The sequence below is a fragment of the Xiphophorus couchianus genome, chromosome 12 (genome assembly GCF_001444195.1).
Source record: "Xiphophorus couchianus chromosome 12, X_couchianus-1.0, whole genome shotgun sequence".
In the NCBI taxonomy this organism is placed as follows: domain Eukaryota; kingdom Metazoa; phylum Chordata; class Actinopteri; order Cyprinodontiformes; family Poeciliidae; genus Xiphophorus; species Xiphophorus couchianus.
Genome location: NC_040239.1, coordinates 23,086,435 through 23,109,822, shown reverse-complemented (window position 1 = coordinate 23,109,822; position 23,388 = coordinate 23,086,435). Strand labels below are relative to the sequence as shown.

The window sequence follows — 23,388 nt, the reverse complement described above, 5'->3', positions numbered from 1 at the left end:
TCTCTGAGAAAGTCCTTTATTCGATTATTCGCTGAAAGTCCTTTATTCGATTTTGTCGTACCTGCACAATGGAGCAATGTTGTCTCTGCTCACATTCATACGTTGCCAGTGCTTTCTCCGATCCGTCGCTCATCTGTCGCTCATGCTGAGCCCATTGTTGAAGCAGATATGATATGACACTAAAATAAAGAAAGACTACACCAGTGGAATTCTTCGCAATTCCACGTTTTGTGAAGAAAACGGAAGCTTTCAGCATCTTCCATTAGATTAGAAGGGTTTCTTTTTCATTCTTTATCTTGTCCGTTAGTAATTCTCGGTGCAACACCACAGACGAAAGAGGGGACATATGACTCTAAAGGTCCGGTTTGTTCAAGAAACTGTTTTGTGAATATTGCGACTCCAGTTGAACCGAGTCCCCATCATAACGGCTCTATCGGATGATGAGGTGTGAAAACAAACTTGAGTGCTTATATTTCCCAGACGGCATAATTCTAGTGTATGCAAACATCTGAATTTAAAGTACTGGAAAAAAAAAACACACACATTTGCTCATTTAGTTGATACAAGTAATTGTGAACCTAACTCATGTAAAAACAAAAGATGTTTCATTTGATCTTTCGTTTGAAGTTTTCACACTTGATCTAAAAAAAAGTTAGATAAGTTAAGGAAATAAAGAATCTAACTTTATCTGCTATCTCAACAGAGTAAAACTTGAATTAATCTCCATTTGTACTTAATAAAAGACAAATAATAATAATAATAATAATTATTATTATTATTATTTATTTATTTTTCATCCTTTTACATCCCGGAAACGACGGCGCCGCCCTGGGCGGTGAGCCTCATTGCCGCGCCCTTATTTCAAACCGTCCACACACTGAAGCGCCGCCTCCCCCCCCGTGGCCTCCAGGCTTAGTGAAGACTAAAGGTGTGAAACTGAGAGTGTTTAAGTGCGATTCCGGGACTGCAAAGTGCCTCTGTTTACGCAGAAGCATCTAAAGGGCAGGAGGACAACCATTGCCAGCTGTATCGATTTATTTCCTCCTGGCTACTCCCCGCTCCCTGCAAGACGCGCTCCTTCTTGTCCGCGTGTAGGCGGAAAGAGATGCAGTCGGCATCGTTAAGCCCGTCTCCCCTCACCTCTCTCTCTCTCTCTCTTTCTCTGTGTGTGTGTGTAGGGGTGTGTGTGTGTGTGTGTGTGTAGAGGTGTGTGTGTGTGTAGGGGTGTGTGTGTGTGTGTGTGTGTGTGTGTAGAGGTGTGTGCGTGTGTAGGGGTGTGTGTGTGTGTGTGTAGAGGTGTGTGTGTGTGTAGGGGTGTGTGTGTGTGTGTGTGTGTAGAGGTGTGTGTGTGTGTAGGGGTGTGTGTGTGTGTGTGTGTGTGTGTAGGGGTGTGTGTGTGTGTGTGTGTGTGTGTGTGTAGAGGTGTGTGCGTGTGTAGGGGTGTGTGTGTGTGTGTGTAGGGGTGTGTGTGTGTGTGTGAGACTCTCTCTCCGTGTTAAGTTCATTCGCAGTAGAGCCGACAGTTTCCCCCACAGAGAAAGGAGTGGACACAGCAGCGAGAGTGCCTGCGAGTGCCCGTGTTGCCATTGATTGACATGGCTGTGAACCTGTAAATTCCCCCCCAGCTCTGCGCGGAGGCCATTAGGAGGGAAGCAACTGGCCGGGGCAATAAATTACAGCTGCCGCAACAGGTGACCCTAATTCACCCCCCTCACGTTATTATGGCTCCTTATGGAAAGTGGTGTGATTATGAACCCAGTCCTCCTCAGCGCGCTTCATAAAAAAAATATCCATAATCTTCCGGACGTAATGGATGTAATGAACACCGTGGTAGCCTACAGAGCAGAGCATCTTTTTTTTTTGCTTCATCAGCACCTGCATTGCCTTATTCTCCCCATAGTTTTATTTGTCCAATTGGATTAAATTACAGAGCTTCTAATCGGCGATTCTAACGGGGATGTTTTTAATACTTACAGTCTATTAACGTGGAAAACTCTGCGTGTCGTGGCAGGATCAATTATGGGAGGGAGCGCGGGGTCTTTTAATAGCAGCCTCTGCGCTTCACTGGATTGAAAGCATAGCAGCAAGTGCTGCCGGTGACTCATGTTCTCCCAAGAGGTTTTAGCCTGGTTAAAAAAAGATGTATCCTCCTGGTGTTTCCACCTTTTTTTTTTTTTTTCATACCCCTTTGAGTTTTAAAGTGAGTTAATTTTGATGTTATTATAACAGGAGTCTCCACTTCTTGGGTTTCATCCGTATGCGCTCGTCGTCTCCAGTCCTGTAAAATTGTTCAGCTGCCAAGAGGGGCGTCACTTTATCTAATCATAAAACTTTGCTGTTCTCAACCTTCTGGTCGCTTTACTGAAACTGTCCCCCTCCACCCCACGGTGGACGCAAGCAAATAAGAAGAAGCAATATCATTTATTTAAAAAAAAAGAAAAAAAGAGGGAACGCTTTTAGACTCAGCTTTACTACTCTGTGCCTCCACCTAGCGTCCCGCACTGAAACCCCTCCGTAGATTAAAAAAAAAAAAGTTAAAATAACTTTTCTACTTACTGGTTCGCAATATATCAAAAAAGTGTTTTATGCCAAAATTTTAGATGTACTTTCTTCATTCATTATAAATTTTAACAACAAATTTGTTCACTTTCCTTTGCATTTTTATTTCATTTTATTTTATGCATGCTTTAAATCCTTACTTTGTTTTTTATATATGGAAAATTTACTTTCTTTCATATTATTGCACTTATACACAAAATTAGATGTTATATGTTTGCGTTTATTTATTCATTTTCATTTGTTGGGGGCTGCATGGTGCACAAGAAGCTCCCCACTGTGTGAAGTTTACACGTTCTTTCCGAATAGAATAGAATAGAATAGAATAGAATAGGGTTAGTGTTGTCTTCTACTGTGTCGGGAAAGTCCCAGTGTACCAGCAACAAAGTGACAGTCAAATAAGCACCTAGATTAAAAGCAGTAATCAGCATCATTAGCAGCATCAGAACTAATAACTTTATAAAAGCTCAACAGGCAATTAAGCAAGTCTCCCTCTACTCTGGGAGCTGCTCTGCAGCCTCTGATCGCTCAAATGAGGAACCTTCATTAAAAAAAAAAGATGAAGGACATAATAGACTTCTTTGAGAATCCCTTTCACAAGACTGATTCAATAAGTCTTCACTCAAAAGTGTCTCAAGAAGTCATGTACAGTGACTCCTGTGGGTTTCTCTCTTCACCACTTATTGACCACTGATGATAGGCACCAGGTATGGATGCATAGATTTGTTGGCAGATTAACTAATCTGTGAACGCTGTTCTGTGCTCCCTTATTAATTTGAGCCGTTCTAGTTCATCAGTCTGTGTCTTGCTGTTGGCATGAAGAGAGACTCATTTCAGTGATTTATCTTTAAAACTGAAGTCTGGAAATTCAGCATTTTAGACCCAGGTGCGATTCCCATTAATCAATCCTAATTCCTTGGATTTCCACCAAGAGAATATTTTAATAATAAAATAAGGAGAAATATTGGCATGCTGGGTGAAATTAATTAAAATAATTACTCATGGTCCGGAAAACAACCCACATGAGCTTCGTCCTAAAGAGCCCTGGAAAAAAAAGTTCTGCCTCCGTTATATGAGAAATATATACAAGTTTGATTTTAAACTTTGGAGACATTAAATATACTGAAAAAATGCTTCTGGGTGGAGCTTTTCCTAGGAAGTTTGACTTGGGCATATCAAAATGTTCATGTAAAGAAATGCAGTACATAGCTGTCAGATGATACTGATTATTCTTATCCAACTTCTCTCTTTGTTGTTTGAATGGTAGACTTATTAAAACTGGCCTGTTTTAATAAGTTTATAAGGTCATTTTCAAGTTCTGAGTTTTTCTTAGATCACACTACTCTGTGCTGTACTTTAGATATGAGAAAACCTGTTTTTAAAGCCATAAGTTAATACTAAGCCCGTTGAAACTGATTAGCACATAGCAGCAGAAATGCTTTCTAAATACTGGCAGATTTTAACAGGTTCCTTGGCTTTCTTTGTGCACACATTTTCTTATTTTTAATTACTTGTGCCACTCTTTAATACACATGATCTCATTTTCTTGAATGTGTGGATCACTTAACTTATGAGCATCTGATGTGAATATCAACAGAAATATGATTACAAAGAAAAAGATAAAAGCTGACATTTAATACTGACGTATGTTTTTAAAGGGACAGTAGACTGCAGTATATCGTTAACACAATGACATGACAGTTGCTGAATGTTATTGTTTTAAATACGCAAATGTAACTTCCTTTTACATCGTTAATAAGCTACAGGGAAATGTCATTGGATTCCACAACGCTAGTTACTCAAAAAAAAAAAGAAAAAGTTAGAAAGCCAAGTTCGATTTTATTATTTTAATCCATTGAATTCAACACAGAGAAGGTCATACGCTGACAGGACCGATGGTTCCCTCCAAACTCTGGTACATCCAAGAAAAAAAATAAAATAAAACGAGCAAACATGAGCAAGCGTGTCACAGTCGGTGGAAGAGGGCAAACAACAGTGCTCAACATTAAAACCCAACAACCCCTTCCAAGAAACTTCCCCAAATGTAAATCACTCCACAGTATAGCGTTGCATACAAAAACCTACACTTGACAAGGCAATGAAGAGAAATAATTCAACATTTTGCCGAGGACCTGTACGTGGGTGTGTCTGAGACCGAGTACAGTTATTAGCTCAAGTGAATCTGGTGTTAATAAAGTTGTGTAAATAGGAGGGTAAAGGGACAATATACAGCATCTTAAAACGTCTTCCACAACACTAACACCGAGAACAGAGGACACATCATCAGCACACTGTGAGGGACTTCGTATACACACACAGAAGATTTTTCATCAGGTCTCCAAAAAAAACAACATTTTTTTTATCACCTTTTCACTTCTTTAAAGAGCCTTCATAGATACAGTGTGCTATCAATATCTTATAGAATAGGCAGGCAACATGTATCCTTAAAACATTACAAATATATCCAATAAAAAGTTGCAATCTCACATACACATTTACTATTTTTGGATTGTTGCAGGTGCAAATACATAAAAGAAACTGGGCGAATGATTAACTCTACCCTGGCTACTATAAATACAGAGCTAACGGGACCGCTGCACGAATGTGGACGTCGTCTGCTGGTTAACAGCAAAACGGTCAGAAAGCACCAGGTGCAGAGAGGTCGTCAGCACAAGCCTCCAATCAAGCTTTCCCTTAGGGTTCATCTGTTTCCTGAACGACAGACGTCTGATGACCGGAAGCTTGTTGCCCTGACGACCCTCCAGGAAGAAAGGAAAATATTGGAGGGAGAGAAAAAAAACAAAAAAAACAACAAAAGTTTCATATTTCTCATAGAAGACGACTCCAAGTTTCACAGCAACATTGAGTGAGCGGTTTGACCCCGAAATACCTTTTTCCTTTTTCTTTCAGTGCATTTAACATTTCACGACATGTACCATCCATTAAAAAAAATAAATAAATAAAAGGAAGAAGAGAGTGCAACTGTAGCAAAACAGAAGAACACAACACCAAGAAACAAACATCAAACATACTGCAAGCTTAAGAAAAACTAAATCCACCATTGCTAGAAACTTAAAAAAGACGAAACACTGTCGATAAATCTTCCGGTCAGAGTCAGCAGTGGGCATGGACTGGTTACCGGCTAAATCTTTCTGTCATATCTGTTGCTGCCTACTGCTGGTCAGTTGGTTGGAAAAAAAGCAAAAAACAAAACAAAAAAACCCTACTACAATTTTTCTTCGCTTACAAGGAAAAGCAAAATTTGCTGTTTGCAAATATTTAAGTCTGTGAGAAACACGATCAGTCATGGTGTGGAAGCTAAAGCAGCGTCATCCATCACTTTCATTAAGCTGACAGCATTTTAAAACTGCAGTGGAGTAGCATGTCAGTGAAGCGGCCTACTGCAGGTCGGCTATCGGAGCAGACCGCCCCACTAAGTAGAATCGCCCCTAATTTCAGGTTGTTCATTCAGTGTTAATCTAAAAAGACCAGAATGACAAAAGGTAAGTTTTTTTTGTCATTCTTTTCCTTTAATTTTTAAAAACTAAGTAGTTCTTTAAATGTGTGACACTTTTGTCTTTTAGCGATAACATTTGGGGTTTTAATGTAATATTTTGAAGGAGAAACGTATTCTTTTATTTTAATCTGAAAAGGCAACAGCAGTCTTGTGTTGTTCCTGACTAAATAAGTACGTATTAATCGAGGTGTAATCATAATTAGAAAGTGCGCCTCAAAGCTAATGTTAAACAAGGGTTTATGTCGCATTTTTGTTTAAATAGATATATCAAAAAAGAAAAACATATGACACAGATATTGATTGTTATTGGGGGGGGGGGTTTCCCCGCACATAATCCAGATCTATTGTTAAATTTCAATTTTAATTAAAAATAAAAACAAAATAAACTGATTTCCATGACTTCATAATATTGCTGTACATTTTGCATTTCATTTATACTTTTATATGTACCAAATTATTTTGGTGAATTTTTTATCAAATGTCAAAAAAATCAGAGAAGTGTGTCACTTTTTGGACAGTGAGCGGTCCAGTACTGTTTAGCCAAAAGTGGTTCTGTAACACAACCATCAAAACTATCAACTATAAAAACACAAAACTGAACATTCGCTGCCGTTAGAATGTCACAAAACTGCCTCTTCATTAGCGTTCTGATCTATTCTTGGAACAGCTTTTAACATAGAGCAGGGATCGTAAAACAATGTAAACAAATTACTTCCTCAATGAGCAAATGAATATAAAAAAATCTTTCCCTAAATTCACTTTCTCCTACCTCGGTGCAGGAATGTGGCAGGAGATATTAAAACTACGTGAACTAGTGCTTGTTTTTTCTTGAATGAGGTGACATGGTGGAAATGTTAGAGTAAAAATGGATAGAAAGGGTGCAGGGGAGCCAGAAGTGAAGAGAGATCTGATGAGATGTGGTTACTCGTGGCATCTGGTCCCATGATCCTCCTGCGGCTCAACTGAGGAGCCTAGCCGAGGCTGGTGATGTTTGCTTTTCCACCAGGGGGCGCCACAATGCGTTGAGTGGTACGACGTGGAACGTTGTCATCTATCTGGGCGCCTTAAAGGTAAAGCGAGCATGAAGTTGATGGGAAGATTTCAGATTAACTTGCATGAGATTCAAAGAGCAACTGTATTCATTCATCGACTGACCGGACAGGCTGAAGCCAGACTGGTGGAGGTTACGGACTGGCTGATGAGTGTACTGCTGTTGCTGCTGCTGCTGCTGCTGCTTGGCAGGGGAGGTCTTCATCGAAGAAACCGTGGACATCACCTTCGGAGTCACGGTCACCTCACACACTGGCCCGTCGTACTGGCCCCTGGGGACACCTCGCAGCTCTGTGAGCTAAACAAGATGGGTAACTTCGTCAGAGAAAATGGTCTACAGCTAACACTCCACTGTGGCAGAAATGTCCTCAATTTGGGGCTTTAAATAATGCATTTGAAATGTTCTTCATCCCAGGGACTAATTATGTCACAAACAACTAAGAACAAGATTTGGGTGCACATGTTGGAATGTATTGCGAAGAATCAGCATCATGCTGAGGGTCCATTCCCCCATCATTGCACAAATATTGAATATAAACAAGGACTACTTATAAAGTGTTTAACTTTGCATCAAATCAACAACCAGATGATTGAAACTTTAAAAAAAACTTAAATAAATGATTAATTGATTACTGAAATAATGTCAGCTAATTTAACATAGATTGATTGTTAACTAAACAGTACAGACTAAAAAAAATACAACTCGCTGAAAGAAAAAACACAATTAGAGCAGCAATTATGCAAAAACTGCACAATAAACACATATGTATTGCTTATAAGATGAAAAACCTTTATAAATTTCTATAAATATGCATCCTTTGCAAAAATAATTAAGTGTATGCTGAAGGAATGCCGTTACTGCATTTTAGGCCATAAAATGTTTATTTTTTCTTTTAAAAAAGGGATTAAATTGTTGCATTTTAATCCCTTTTATTATTTTTTTATTGTTGCAAAATGCATGCATTTTGCATACAACTTTAATATTACATAAAATAAGCCAGTGTTTAAATACAAAATCTACGGAATGTGAAAATTCTTTATTAGATTAATCGATTAATGAATAGAATAATCAATTACTCAAACAATCGCAAGCTGCAGCCGTGAACTTAAAACACGATGTTTTTCAGGCCATTGATCCACAACGTACATCTGAACCAGCCTTGCTTTGACAAGCTCTACCAATTCTGATAGAGTAGAAAAATATCCATCAAGAATTAAGCCGAAAACTTGTTGATTGCTACATAAAACATTTGGTTTCTGTGCAACTTGCTAAGGTATCACGAAAATATCAGTCAAAAGCCTCAAATTGAAATAACATTCAATGTTTGGGAATACTGACAGAACTTTCTCTACAGCATGAGCAGAGTGATTGTACAGAGGTGCTTGCGTGCTTAAATAAAAACCCACCCTGCTGCGGGCCTTTATCCTTTTGTACACGTGGTCAGAGAAAGGTTTGCGGCAGACGTAGCGCCCGCAGCCCTCCGTGGTGTGGAGCGTGCCCTCCTCCAACACAATCTTACCCTGGCTGATGACAACCAGAGGACCCCCACGCACTTCTGTCCCCTCAAAGATGTTGTACTCTACAGCCTGTGACATGAAGAGGTGTGATTAGCAACTAGCTGCCTTACAAGGCAATGCAACAGGTAGGAAACAAAGAAAGAGCAGGAGGAAAAAAAAACGACAGGCTAGTTAAGAGTCAGACCAGGTTGTGGCTCTTGGCCGAGATGATCTTTGTCAGATCTGGGTCCCACAGCACGAGGTCAGCATCCGAACCCACGTCGATGCGACCTTTGCGGGGGTACAGGTTGAAGATCTTGGCTGCGTTTGTGCTGGTTACTGCCACAAACTGGTTCTCATCCATCTTTCCAGTCACCTTTTAAACACAGGGCGAGTAAAGCAAACACGGTGACAGCAGATGTTTTAAAGGACTGATTTTCTAGTTCTACGGTGCTATAAGATAAGATCCCCCTTACCACACATTTGTCCCAGACAAGAGACATCCTCTCCTCGGTGCCGTTGGTGCCTTCTGGAATCATGGTGAAGTTATCTTTGCCTACTGCACGCTGGGATGTATGGAAAGTGCAGTGAGCACTACCAGTTACCTGCAGGTCCCCACTGGAAACATATACAGAAACCAAAACACAATCTATTTGCCTCATGTTGCAAGAAAGATATGCCTAATTTTTGAGGTATAACACTTGGAAAAATAGCTCTAATTATCAATGAATTACAAGTCCACAAAGGTTGCATCATTAACAATTTGGTTAAATAAAGAAATTGTGAGTGAAAGCGAGGTGGAGTTCTGCACGTCGTGCCGCTGAGCTCCAGCTTTCTTTTTTTAGGTCCTGGCTCTTCGTGCCTACCATGACAGCAGAGAGTTGAGGTAGTCGGGGGTGGTGGGATCGGGGCTGAGCGGCGGCGAGGTGACAAAGGCTGCTGCCTTGGCCCAGTTCTTACTCCAGTAATGAGTGCCATCTGTGCCCAAGCTGGCAGATATGGGCTCTCCGTAAACCACAGCACCTGCAGGACCAGACAGGTTGACGTCAGTGCAAAGAAAAAAGGATCGAAATCAGAGAGAAAGTTTCTCCTCTCCTCTTTTTTTTTTTTTTACCCTTTTTCCGAGCGAGAGCAATAACATCGGCCGCGCTCTTGCTCATCACCTTGGTGATGTACAGGGGGCAGTTGGTCTGATTGGCTATGGTGACCGAGCGGTTAACGGCCTCGGCCTCCACCTGTGGGTAATGACAGGCGCACGCAGAGGTCACACACATGGGTCTTGTGTTCTGAATTTAGAGCGTTTGCTGCTTTTATCCTCCAGCAGTACAATGAGCAGTCGTACCTCCTCTGGACGGCTCAGTACGTGGCCTTCAGGACCGGCGATCCCCAGCTCTAATATGCGTTTCTGCTCCTGAAACACCCGAGCGAGGCAGTTAGAAAAAGAAACGAGTTAATGTAGCAGAGACAAGACTTTATATGTCTTATTGGGTTTTTTTTTTTTGATTTTGGCAAAAATGTCAATATATATATTTTTCAGTTTTGCTTTACAAATAAATAAATAAAAAAATCAGAAATTGATCCATTTGTATTCAATACATCCTTTATAGAGCCACTTTTTACTGCTGGGTAAGAGTTTAGAGAAGCTTTGTAGATGTAGAGTGCGACATTTTTGGCCATTCTAGTGTGAAAACAGCTCAAGCTCACTTGGAGTGACTCTGAAGATTCATTTTCAAGTCACAGATTCTTTAATGGATTTTTGTCATTCAACTATTTTTGTCTTTTTTGCAGCTTTTTACAAGATTTCTTCCAGGATTGAGCTTCATCCATCGTTTTATCTGATTTGACCTGCTTGCCTGTCCAACATCATGAGACTTTCAATACCATGGGTCACTGTGGAGATGTTCGTATTCAGAGAACAGCTGGGATTAAAGAACATTTAGGTTACCTGTGCTTAGTAGTTGGGTGAATGCTTGAGCTGGTTGCACAAGATTTTATTTAGGGGTATTAAAGCAAAGGAGGCTGAATACAACTCTATGCAACTAGAGGTGAACCGGTTGCAGTTTTCTGGCTGGTCACCGGTCTGAAAGTCTAACTAGCTGATTACTATTTTGGCTGACATATATTATTTTATAACTGGAACTGCTGCCAAAATCTCCAATAATACAGAAAAACGTATCTAGATTTGTCTCTAGTCGCTTTTAAAAAAAAAGAAAGATGCAAGAGCGGTCTGAAAAGTTGCTAAGTTGGAAGCAGTGGGGTGACTATTGTTCACTCAAACATGCAGACATGACCTGGTGGGCGGGTCTGACAGTGAGCCCTCTATTACAGCAGAGAAAACTGCGATAGTGGCTTATTTTCAGACCTTGGTTGAGGAAGACATGATTAGTTTCACAGGTAAGTATCGGTTGATTACTCAGAATTAAAGAAATCGGTGCAGATTGAACGATTCACCCCTATATGCAGCTTCTCACATTAATATTTGTAAAATGTTGCTGCTCTTTTCCTTTTACATAAAATCCTAATAAAATATATTAAAGTTTGTGGCTGCAAGAAGGCAAAATGTGAGACAATTCACAGAGTACCGACACTGCTGCAGGACACCGTAGTCGTCTTACCTCTGCAACAATGTCTCCATTCTCGGCGTGAACCTGAGCAATGGCTCCAAGGTCTCTGACGACACTGAACACCTCATAGATCTGCAAGAACAAGATGTGCATCAGTTAACCGAGAGGCGTCACCTACACCCTAACCTACAAGCGACCTTTGAAGTGAAATGCTGCTACAGAAAGGTCAGCAGAGATCCCTCTGAGGTGGGCCACAATCAAAGCATACCTGAGAGTCAGAAAGCTGGAAAACATCCTTATAGGCCAAATAGACCAGGAAAGAGTTGACACCTGAAGATAGAAAGCTTTATGAGAGAAAACAGCCAAAAGGTGGAAAAGAGGGCAAAGGAGGGAAAACTGAGAGCAAACTGAAAAAGAAACTAAGATAAAATAAAAGAAACAAGCAACATTCAGTTTAGGGTGATCGTTTAAAGGGTTGACCACAGTCAGAGGAGCAGTAGATGTTTGAAAGAAAGCAATCAGTGTGTCCTACATACCATGATCCTTCACTAGCGTCTCCATCTCCTCCTGGGTGCTGTTATTCCACTCAGTGATGTCCACATGCAGAGAGTAGTCACAGCAGGACTTGCTGTCAGCCCACTCTCTCCACTGTTTGAAAGCAGTGACCAGGCTGACACCGGGCTCCGGTACCACATGGTCGACTAACGTGGTACCAAACAGAAAAACATGTTAGTTTTTTGCCTGTGGAACAACAACAAGCATCTAAAGGAAATCATGCGCTCGGCAGCATGGACGTCCGCACGTAACTGATCATGGTTGTGCCGCCAGCCAGAGCCGCTCGGGTGCCCTGGTAGAAGTCGTCCGCCGCCACCATGCCTCGGTCGGGCATCTGGAAGCGGGTGTGCACATCAATGCCCCCCGGCATCACCATTCTGCCATGGGCTTCTATGATCTTGACTCCACCCGGGACAATGAGGTTGTCTCCAATTTGCCTGAAGGAAACCGCAAAACAAAGAACAGCGGGAACTTGAATCCCTGTAATAAGCTCACACTTGGGTTAATGGTAACCCCAAAGCACAACTTACTTAATGACTCCATCTTCCATGTAGATATCAGCCAAGAAGGACTGATCATCGTTCACTATCTTTGCTCCCTTGATGAGGAGACGGTCACTCTGAAACAAGATTTGTCTGTAAATCAAACATTCTCTCTAAGAACCCAAAACATCTAATAATATATTTGACTTTGGACCTGATAAACCAGTGAACAAATACATATTCAAGCGCTTGAAGCCCTTGCATACTTAAAAATAAAATTCAAGCATTTTCAAGGACTTCAAGCACTCATAGGAATGACCTTTTTCAACCAAGCATTCTTCCTTCCATTAAACATTCTGTCAATATGCTTTGATAAGCAGTATAAACACTGCTAGCTTCAGTGATGGTCTTCTGTTGTTTAAGCTCCTTTTAGAGTTAGACAATAAATCAATAACAATATACTGTATATTGCGATAGAAACGTGATCAATGTTAATAGCCAATACGTCTGAAAGAATATTCAATACATAGAATGTTCACTCAATTCTGATCCACAACTGCACAGCATTCTGGGAGATGTAGGCAGAGAAAAGGCTAGAGCCTTTTCTCTGCCTCATCACTGGTGGCTTCAACTAACTCACTCGCTCTTTGGTTACTTAGCAACAACCTATTTGCAGCAGCAGTTTAAGGTTTCGCTACCGTGAGTCATAGCTGCTTAATGTTAAAGATAAAAAAAACAATGAGGAATAAAAACTGTGGATAAAACAAGAAAGGTCACGCCAGCAGTTTGGAAGCAGTTCTGATATTTAAAACAAAAACAAATCAATAACTATCAACATCAACAATTATAGATTTCGACTGATATGAAATGCTTTTATCATGATAGGTTTTTCAGCCACATCGTCCAGCCAGCCCGACCTCGTGGTATAGCGAACATCCATGATTGTGTTGGAAAACCATCAAGTCAGTAAACTATAATTTATCCTTTACACCATTAATTCTGAAAACAAACTATTCAACATTACTCTGCAGGAGACATCAGTCCTACCTCATTATACAAAGGAGGAGAAATCTTTGATCAAAACCATGAAGTAAGAGCAGAGTCTCCTACATGCCACAATTAGCTCCAACTGAATGAGATGAAAGAAAAACGCAGCATGCTGCCCTACTTCTTCTACAGGCTTTCTGGACCCTCTGAAGGAGGCATTTAAACCTAATGAAGGCGGTATATGTAGTCTCCAGGGCTCACAGCAGGAAATGTTTGGTTTTTCAAGGCTGTAGCCATGAGGAATACAGATGCATTAGGTATAGAAACCACAGATGTATTGTCGGGATTTGGGTTATACAACTTTAATGTTTTGGACTAAGTGGTCAGCATTAGAAACACAAAGTTTCACATTTAAAACTAAAGATTAAAGATGGTACATTCAAACTCTCCATAGATTTACAGCTATAAACTGAGCAGCTTATTATGACAACAGCCTGTGATTTTAATTTGAGCAAAAACTGCTACATTTTCAACCTTACTTTAAACCAGAGTTTATCAAGTTGAGATGGATAAGGAAACCTAACATGACAGAAAAAAACCTGATGATTACAAATGAATGACTTAAAAAGCAGGGAGCTTCATTACTACCTGATGCATATAGTGTTATTATTAGCACATCAAATTAGAAGACTGCACCAATCAATCTACCAGAGATCAGAAATGGATAATTACCTCTTAATTGGCAGGTTAAATACCAAAAAAATCTGCTTTCCTCCCAGTGCACTGAATGCATCAAAACTAATAATTCCCACAATTTCTGACCTGTACATCCAACAACCAGCACTTTTTGTTTTATAAAAAAGAAAAACTTAAGGGATTAGGGGAAATTGTGTAATTATTATTATTTTTTGTTTCAAAACTGTATCTGTGGAAGAATCTTTTTATGTACCATTAGAAAAAAAAAATGATTTGGCAGAAAATTGAGTAATGGGTATTGTCTTTAATTTTAACTAAAAAATAATAGTTGCTATGAAAGATAAAGACTGCTACGGTCTAAACTTGGTGTTTCGTTCTTCCCTTTGTCCTGACACCAGACCCTGAAGGCCTGATGCTCTAACACAGAGTATAGTTGTTGTCTTCAGACTTGGTCTGGGATTTTCCTGTTTGCTTACAACCCTCAGCTGACCTGAAGATGTCTTCAAACTACCTCAATGAGCTGAGCAAATTAAAGCTACTATCCAGTGTTGCTGAAAAACACAGCTGGGTAACAAACTATAAACTGCCACAGCGAGATTTCACAAAACATTAAGATTTGAAAATGTAAATAAAACTAGTAACTGCTTCGGATGCGTTTAGGTTGATGACATCACAAGAGGCACCAGAATACAGCTGATCAAGTACCATTAGTAAACACTATGGCAGACGAGTAACCTTTAAAATAATTAAATCGATTCCGAGGCACTCATGTGGCATTTAAACAAGGTGTTCAACCTTCTGTGATTGTCTCCGATAGCTACCAACCCATGATCAATACTGCTGTGGGTGGTGAAGCTAAAGCAAACGCTTCTGATTGTCTGCAGAACTTGAAATGAGTAGATTTTACAAGCATTCTGTTTGTATTGCCTTGCATTCGTGATTTGACAGTACAGTGACACTGCAAGCATTCTGAACACAAAAAACTTTAGCTTACATTGAGATCTTACATATTTTAAAACTCATTTAAATGGAACAGGCCATGTAGTTTTTTTCTGAAACAACTTGGTTCAAAACAGTCAGTGAAAATGACATCTGACCTGGTGTACTTCACAAACTGATTCAAGTCAAAACCTTTAAAAGAAGGAACCCAAACTTGCAAGTATAATAAAGTAAAATAAAAAACATGAAGGGAAACATTGCCACAATCAGTAGACCTCTGATCTGCTGTCTCCTGCTGCTTGAGATGACAACCACAGGCATGTTCTGCATGCGACAGGCATCTGAAGTTTGACTGATTTTGCAGAAAAGTCTGGCCAGTAGTCCGCTGATCTCCAGGAGTCCCAGCGCTTTGACTGTGACAGCTACATAATGAAGACATGGCGTCTGCAGAGATGCTTTCTGCTGACCTACTTTACGAGGGGGGGTTAGTTCTCTTACAATTAAATACAGTGGAACCCCATTCACCTGATGTTAAGGATGAAGAAAAAAATGTTAAATCTTACATTAAGAAGGCTAAATGTTGACAGTTTAGCATAAATAGAAAGAAGATGAAGAATGACAGATGAAATGATAGCTGTGAAGGAATCTGGTTTTTTAACCTGGTAACTACACCAGAGGTTGAGGAGGAAGCTGCTGATGATGAGGAGGCTGGGAATAAGGGACACCTTCCCTTACACACACAGGCTGATTTATAATAGAGGTAGCTTCAAGTGACGAATCCAGTGAATTATTGTTATTGTACATCCCTGACCTGGAGCTGATGAGGAGCTGTAGCACAGCTGCTGCTTCTGCTGAAGACAGCGCCAATGTAAATGAACGGTCGCAGCAGCTAACAGCTAGCTTCCAGCTGATTCTTATCCACGCCGCACGTAAAAGAGACAGATAAATAAAACAGACACATATCACTCACTGTAATTTTGGGGATGTTCTTCTTTCCTTGGTAGCCGGACATGTTGAAATTCCCCCCAACACCGCTGCCCCCTTGGTTTTAGTTGAGGCTAACGACGCTAGTTGCCTATAAAAAAAAGGATGAATGGATGCTCTGCCTCTCGGCCAGTCGACGCCCCGGCTCAACACTGTGTGTCCCGGACTATTTATAACGATAGCCAGCTAAATGTGCGTTGGGTAGCCAGGATAGTGCTGCAAATTGAGATTAGCCTTTGCCTAACAGCGGAGAATCTGTATATTTACGGCTAGACCAGGTTTCTGTAGACCATAAAGCCACCAAAAAGACAAGGGCCACAAAGAGGGACGGAGCATGCGCACTGCCCCGCCCTGAACATCTCACTGGTCCATGATCCGGATCCATGTTGCCGTTCCCATGACAACATTTAGGTTGAAATACAAATGGCATCAATCCTACTAAAACATCTGACAGTGATTAATTTATCCAAAAGAATGTGTGAGCGAATCTAGCCCTTTCAGTGGGTGTCATGTACAAGCATAATTACTTCTCAATGGGCTCAGAACTCAATTAGTAAAAATAAACTAACTGACAAGTAGGTAATATGGGACAAAACCAGTTAGCAACAGCAAAGATGAATCATGTAAATTATGTAAATCCCATGATTTACATTTCTGACATGGTTTTCAATTCAGTGTGTTTCCCAAGTTAGTATTTTAACTAATTTACTCTTGGTTGTTGGATTGAATTAAGTTTGAAAATCTTCATAGTATTGTAAACACTTTTAATTTTGTTTTTCTTTTTATGTCATTTCTCTGTTTTCATATGGTTTAAAAGGAAATAGGATTATTTCATCTGTCAGACAGGAGCAGAAAAATATGTAATACCAGCATAAACAGTAAATATGACAAGCAATGTAAACTACTAAAATGTGACAAAGTAAAGTTTAAGAAATTCTGGACAATAGCATAGGTCTGCGTCACTTCTACTCTTGTCTTGCTGTCTCCCTTTGTCTTGCTCCAACGGCTAATAAACAAAAAGAGAAGCATAAGAAAGGATTGCAGTTGTGTTTCTGGCATTATCTCTATCAACAGCCTGGTACAACTCTCTTGCTGTGCAACAAGTAGGTTCTGGGTCCAATCTGCAGTCTTTCTGCATAGAGTTTGCATGTTCTTGCATATCTGAATGTTCTCCAGTCAATCATGCTTTCTTACCAAGTCCAAAAACATGCGCGTTAATGTAAATGGTCTCTCTAAAATGCTCACGTCTAAATGTGTGCTTGTGTGGTTTGCTTTCTGTCTTGCTTGCTTAAGTAAGCTGGGTTTCAAGCTATATCTAGTTCCTGTGTACTTTTCTTCCAAGATGCCACACTCTCAAGTATTTTTTTAAAATCTTAATCACTATTTTTTCTTTGAATTTTTGCTTTTGCAATCTCTGGATCTAACCATGACAGCATGCTGTGCAGTGTGTGCTCTTAGATAAAAAGGAAAGTAAACTGTTAGAAAAATTATCCTCCTGTTCATTACATGACAAAATGAGTCATGTTAGGTTGTCATTGCAATTATAAAAATCTATATAGAACATAGCTGTTTTATTGCTTATATATCATACAGCCCAGGTCCACACAGGCTGTAGGTAGCAACCATATTGCATTTTGAGATTCGGGATTATTGAGAAACCTCCAGCTTTCCCATTTGTAATATTCATTAAATATTAATTTATGATTACTGTATGAATCATATTTAAATTCCAAAATGCTCTTCATGCCACACAGACATACTGTACATAGATCTGTTAGGACCAACTTTGCAGTTTATAAGCTGGCAACCCAAATCACACATCACAGCTTAGAACTGAAACCAAATTGGACAATTTTGTACATTGTAGTTTATATTTTTATATGGTTATAATCCGTCAACAGAGGAGCCATGCAATGAGCATCAACATACAGAAATGCATACGTTATCCTTAATGAACGATTTCTATATCATCTTTAGATGGTCCACAGACACTGTACATAATATCATATATATTAGGTGAAATTATTGTACAGTGAAACCAAGATTAAACTTAGATAACATTTCTGAAATAGGCCCCAGAAAATATCTTCCTCTGTGGTGGTGATTTATGCAGCTAAAGCCCTAGCAACTGAGCAAAAACACAATACTCACATTGCCACAATGCATAAGATATACTATAATATGCATGAATAATCAATGTATAAACAAGTTATACAATGTTGAGACGTGTACATAGCATGGGGAAGGTCACAGCTTAAATTAATCTTCACAAGTACATAATTAAATATATAAACATATAAGAAAACAAAAGAAACAAATCAGAACGCATAGGACAGGCCACCAATGTACAGTGGTGAAAGGTAAATGTTTTGGCACTTTGCTACTGCTCCTATATGTTAAAAAAAGGGAATATGTCAGAAAAAAAAATACATAAAAGTAGCTTTTGGCCTGGTATATTATCTTCCACTCTAGATGCCACTATAATAAAGCATGCCAACTCTTTGGGGCAAGATAATAGGATAATGTTTATGCTTGGCAACTCAACAAAGTTTATATAGAAACCCTCTGGGGAACAACATGTTATGAATACCATCCTCAAAATTGTGCGAATTTTTTTAAAAAAAAAGCAGTGCTGCAGCATTCAGCTCTGAACAGCAGTTCACTGCACCTTGAAAGTAAGGCCCTGTTCACAATAGACAAAGACGACATCCCAACATTAAATATCAACCAGAACATTCATCAGAAACCTCCAAATTCTGCAGACTGTAAAGAGGAATCCTAGATCATATGAAGCACAAGGCAATAGTACTGGATAACAACCCAGCAGGAAAACCTACGTTCTAACTAGTAGGAACACATTAAAATGAGGTTTTCCATCTTTGCCGCGATCCACCGACATTCAAATGACCCTAAAACGCCTGGGGATTGTAGGGTGGCTTTAATCTGGTGTGAAGTTGGCCTTAAAGTCATAAACTTTCAAGCTATCAAAGTCTCTCTGGTTCCCCAAAGTCAATTAGTTCATAAAGCAGTTATGGCATAAATAACATATGTCTTCCTTTCTGCTTTTCACCTAAAAGAAAACCTGTAGCTCAGCAGAAATACCAGAATTGATATGTTCAATATCAAGACACAAAAGAAAACTTCAACTTGATGCCACCTGACATAAGATCCGTGGCAAGTTAGATTTTGAGTTAGATTCAAGTCGGTGACTCGCATATACGATAAGGCCCCCTCTCTCCCTCCCCTCACTCAGTGTCAACAATCCGTTGGAGTGCAACCACATAATCAGCATGACTACATCTACAGTGTGACACGAGTTAATGCAGATTGGAAGAGAAAGACGTGGGTGTAGGTCAGATGCACACAGTGAGAGCTTGACTTCAGGAGGCGTTTGGGAGGCTTGGAGACAGGAGAACACCCAGGCACTGCTTCATCTTCTGCTCAGTAGGAGCTGGTGGCGGCTGTGGCAACTCTTTTCCCAATGTACACCCTAAAATAAAATCATCAAACATGTGAAATACAACAACATTTTTTTTATTAAAAATGAGAAAATACAGGGCAAATAATTAAAACAAAGATAAGTAACGTTATTCATACAAGGTACCTTCCATATCTGATTTAAATGTTATTTTAAGTAATTTTCCTTCTCTAGTCCCTCTTTGTGAAGATAGACATAGAATTTGCATTGTTGTCCTGTTAGTAATTCCTACATCCATGCATAAGAATATGATTTTTGAGAAAGTATTAACTAAACAAGAAAAGCAATCTTTTCACAAAGAAAAGCCCCGCAATATTTTAATACTACTAACAGATGTCCCATCTTACCCAAGGCCAAGAGCCAGCATGTGTGAGATGAGCAGGGAAGGAATGAAAACTTTTAGGAATTCAGTAGAGAAGATGCCACCTTTCTTCATGACGCCACTCTTCCGCATACTCAAAGACACTGAACGTCGGGGATGTCTGAAGTGGAACTCCCTGAGAAGAACAATCACACAACCAGTTAACGTTGTTTCTGAGACCACTGAGGAAAAGATGCCGATGGGCAGCTGAGTCTGAGCCTGCCAGCATACTAACTTTGGGGGGATGTTTTCAGGCCTACTAGACCAATTGGCCACCCAATCAACTTCTTTGTTCATCAAGATGTCATCCTCTCTGTCCATGTCTGCAGTATCGTCCTCTGACTGGAAATATAAAGGGAAAAAGATGTGGAAAGAAATCCTCCCCCAAAAAGCTTTAGCAGAGTCTCTGTTCAACGTATCATTTTAAAAGTTTGGCTTGCATTTGTATTCATCTATCCTGAGTTACTTTGCAGAACCACCTTACCTTTTGCTAGAATTACAGCTGCATATCTTTTGAACTATGTAGCTTATACTTAGCATCAAGCAAACCGTGGCATGTTAGATTTTGAGTTAGATTCAAGTCGGTGACTCTCATTTGCAATAAAGCCCCTCCCCAGCCCTCCACTCCGTGTCAACAATCCGGTGGAGTGCAACCACATAAACAGCATGACTACATATACAGTGTGACACCAGTTAATGCAAATATGTGGTTTGATGTTACAAAACTCATTAAAAAAGTTCCACAGTTGTCAGTACTTTTGCCAGGTACTCTTGGTACCCCTACCTGACTGCCTCTTGGACAGGACATCTCCACATCAAATGTTATCTGGCCATCATCCTGTCCGGAACCTGGTGGTCTGTGAGGACTGTGAGTGTGTTGGCAACAGTATATATATTTTTTAAAATCAATACTTAAGTTTTACTGAAAATAGTAAAGAAAATGAGTGGCCTACCTCTCACAGGATGAATTACTTGGGCTGGACTCATGCTGGGCATCCAGAAGTATTTTTTCCATGTCTCCGTTGTGGATAGAAGATGACGATGGCACATGCTCCAGTCCTCCAATCAGGGTTTCGTCACTTTCACCCTCTTCTAAAGAGTGGAGACTTTGACTCATGCCTGCATTTGCATTGATTTGGTCTTCATCAGGTGGTGTCAGCTGGCTGGTCTGCCTACTCTCTGCCCCTGTATTACCATTCAGCTCCAGCTCTACCCAGGAGCCTTTGCAACACAACGATAAACACACCAAAATTAAGGAACAATAGGTTTAATGTGTGTAGATGCAACCCAGTCAACAGCACAGTTAACACTACAGTCATCTTTCACATGACAAATTGTTGACCTATAGGTGCATCTACAACAAATTGGAACATCATCAAAAAGTTACATTTGATAATGATAATAAGGATTTAAAAAGTTTAAAACAAATTGTGTGCTATATTTCAAATATTTTATTTTGTTAAATTCAATGACAATGGTTAAAACTCAACACTCAGTTTCTCATAAAATTAGAATGTAGCATAGGACCAACAATTTAAAAAAAACTTTTTTGTACAGAAATGTTGTTGTGGTTTACGCAATCACGAGGAAGACTGCTGACTTGACAGTTCTCCAGCAGGACAAGCTAGAAAATGTCATTGTCAAAGTAGCTGGTTGTTCGCCGAGTGCTGTATTCGAGCATTTAAAAGGAAAACTGAATATAGCACAGAAAAAGGTGCGCAAGCACCACTGCAAACACCATGGATCCCTGAATCATCCCTGACTGTGGAAACTTTATCACTGGATCTTGGATTCTGTGCCTCTTCACTTTTTACCCTTGATTTCCACATAAAATGCAAGACTTACTTTTATCTGAAAAGAGAACCTTGAATCACTGGGCAACAATCCAGTGCTTTCTCTCCTTAGCAGGTACTATACTTCTGATATTATCTCTGGTTTAGAAGTACCACAATGCAACAGTTACAGTCTCTGCCCTGAAAACGTCTGTGCATGGATGCTCAAGAAGCAGCCAATATGCATTATCAAGTACAAGGTCAGCAAAGTCATAAAGTTTTTGCAGCACTTTATGCTTCCCTCTATTGACAAACTTTATGGGGATGCGGATTTCCATTTTCCATCTGAACTTGACATCAGCCCACACTGCCTAAAGTACCAAAAAAATGGTTTAATACATAGTATCACTGTACTTAATAGGGCAGTAAACTTTCCTGAATCAAACCTTCTAGATAATTTGCAAAGTATTGTCAAGTGGAAGACATGAAATGGCACATCAGCACAACCACAGAGGAGCCCTTAACAAAGTATTGAGTGCATACACTACACTGAAATACTTTTCAACAAGCCAGTATTTTTTTTTTTATTAAAGATACTTTTTTTCAGAATTGGTCTCATGCAGTATTTTAAATTTGTGAACTTTTGAGTTTATATTTACCGTTAACTAAACTCAAACACTTGGATTGTGTCACTCTTTTTATAATGAACCCTAGGAGTTTTTGCTTTATGAGGAAAAACACCCAACTGTTTGTTGATTTCCTGATTTATACAAACGCACATTAAAAATACTGTTTCAACCATGGTGCATCCGGTGACCAGAAACCGTGGCAGCATGGAAGGTCTGTGTGCCACTGCCCCACAAGCAGAGTCATGTAATCAGCTTGTCTGAGTACGGCATGTAAAACCTTGTGATGGCATGAGACACCTCTGTCCTGTTTTGAGCTAGTTGGAAATTATAGGTCTGAGGATGAACTAAAGCTGACTCGACGTCACATCTTCTGACCAATTTGACATCACTGCTCCTCTGGGGTCTTACATAACTGTGGCGAGCAGCGGGAGCCAACCTGCAGAGTCGTGTCGCTGCTCCAGCTGCCTTCTGACACACAAAGCGAGTCCTAATACCCCGACCCATTAATAAGCCTCCACTCAAGGCTAAACAGCAAGTTTCATATTTACATGCGTGTTATTTGTTTACCTTCAAGCAAAAATGCGACCTCACTTTTTTTTTTTTTACATTTTATGCTGCAAGATAACTGCATTTTGAAAGTACGGAGTTTTACATAATGAGTTTAAATATCTGCGATACATCTGTGCACATTTTAAACAAAAAATATCTTAAAGGGAACAAACGTTACAATTAAATTCGCCTTTTGTACCAAACTTGTTTTCATTTTTTGGCTAAAGCTAAACCCACCCAGACCTCTAGCAACGATTGGCTGCTGCGGTGTCAACCAACGGTGTACCGTGCTACGATTGGCTGATTTGTTGTGACGTACAGAATATGCTCTCCATCCCAACGCGAAGACAAGGAAATCCTATCCCCGATCTAACTTTTACCGTTAGACCTTTGTAACTATATTCTCACGCATTAGTAAGGAAGATACGAATAATTTTATTTTATGAAGGAAGACGTGCCATGTACAATGACGACCTACCTTGCAGTCCGGGATCTTCGTTATTGTTTTGAGGAGCAGGAGCGGTAGACATGTTTGTTGACTATAGTTCTGACGCTTAACTAGGGTCTGCGCAGGCGCAGCTTCGAGAATTCAACGACAGTCTCGGGATCAGTGAACATTTTTTTAAAAATTGTTTACTAGAAAGTAGAAATGTAATCTGTTAAAGAATGCACACAAACGTAAAATGTATCACCGCCGTGCGAGGTAACTGTGTGGATTACAAAGTGCTTGTATGGAAAGGTTAATTTTGAGTGCTTTCAAAATGTATTTGTA

General features: G+C 39.9%; 2 protein-coding genes across 3 annotated transcripts; both read right to left on the bottom strand.

Annotated features, from left to right (window-relative positions):
* Positions 1 to 4,388: 4,388 nt before the first annotated feature.
* On the bottom strand, positions 4,389 to 16,168 carry dpysl2a (dihydropyrimidinase like 2a). The gene is made up of 14 exons (XM_028034296.1): positions 15,814 to 16,168; positions 12,270 to 12,358; positions 11,992 to 12,176; positions 11,721 to 11,885; positions 11,453 to 11,514; positions 11,236 to 11,316; positions 9,963 to 10,031; positions 9,735 to 9,855; positions 9,487 to 9,643; positions 9,097 to 9,238; positions 8,826 to 8,996; positions 8,531 to 8,710; positions 7,229 to 7,421; positions 4,389 to 7,136 (listed from the first exon to the last, which is right to left on the bottom strand). The coding sequence occupies exons 1-14, from the start codon at positions 15,853 to 15,855 to the stop codon at positions 7,045 to 7,047; spliced, it is 1,749 nt and encodes a 582-aa protein (XP_027890097.1). The 5' UTR covers positions 15,856 to 16,168; the 3' UTR covers positions 4,389 to 7,044.
* A 1,433-nt stretch (positions 16,169 to 17,601) lies between these two features.
* Positions 17,602 to 23,214, bottom strand: bnip3la (BCL2 interacting protein 3 like a). Of its 2 annotated transcripts, none has more exons than XM_028032903.1 (6): positions 23,095 to 23,214; positions 20,620 to 20,887; positions 20,451 to 20,532; positions 19,902 to 20,008; positions 19,653 to 19,802; positions 17,602 to 19,317 (listed from the first exon to the last, which is right to left on the bottom strand). In XM_028032903.1, exons 1-6 carry the CDS (start codon positions 23,144 to 23,146, stop codon positions 19,269 to 19,271), a joined length of 708 nt encoding a protein of 235 aa, XP_027888704.1. In that variant the 5' UTR covers positions 23,147 to 23,214; the 3' UTR covers positions 17,602 to 19,268. The 2 variants fall into 2 exon arrangements, with proteins under 2 accessions (XP_027888704.1, XP_027888705.1); XM_028032904.1 differs by having other exon boundaries at positions 23,082 to 23,162.
* Between the last annotated feature and the right edge of the window lie 174 nt (positions 23,215 to 23,388).

Coding starts and splice junctions, on each gene's coding strand:
- dpysl2a (XM_028034296.1), bottom strand. CDS start 15,855: ATGTCCGGCTACCAAGGAAAGAAGAACATCCCCAAAATTACA. Junction 11,515..11,720: donor GACGCTAGTGAAGGATCATG/GTATGTAGGACA, acceptor TTCTATCTTCAG/GTGTCAACTCTTTCCTGGTC. Junction 8,997..9,096: donor TTGTCTGGGACAAATGTGTG/GTAAGGGGGATC, acceptor TGTGTTTAAAAG/GTGACTGGAAAGATGGATGA.
- bnip3la (XM_028032903.1), bottom strand. CDS start 23,146: ATGTCTACCGCTCCTGCTCCTCAAAACAATAACGAAGATCCCGGACTG. Junction 20,009..20,450: donor CCTGTCCAAGAGGCAGTCAG/GTAGGGGTACCA, acceptor TTATATTTCCAG/TCAGAGGACGATACTGCAGA. Junction 19,803..19,901: donor CCTGAAAACATCCCCCCAAA/GTTAGTATGCTG, acceptor TGTTCTTCTCAG/GGAGTTCCACTTCAGACATC.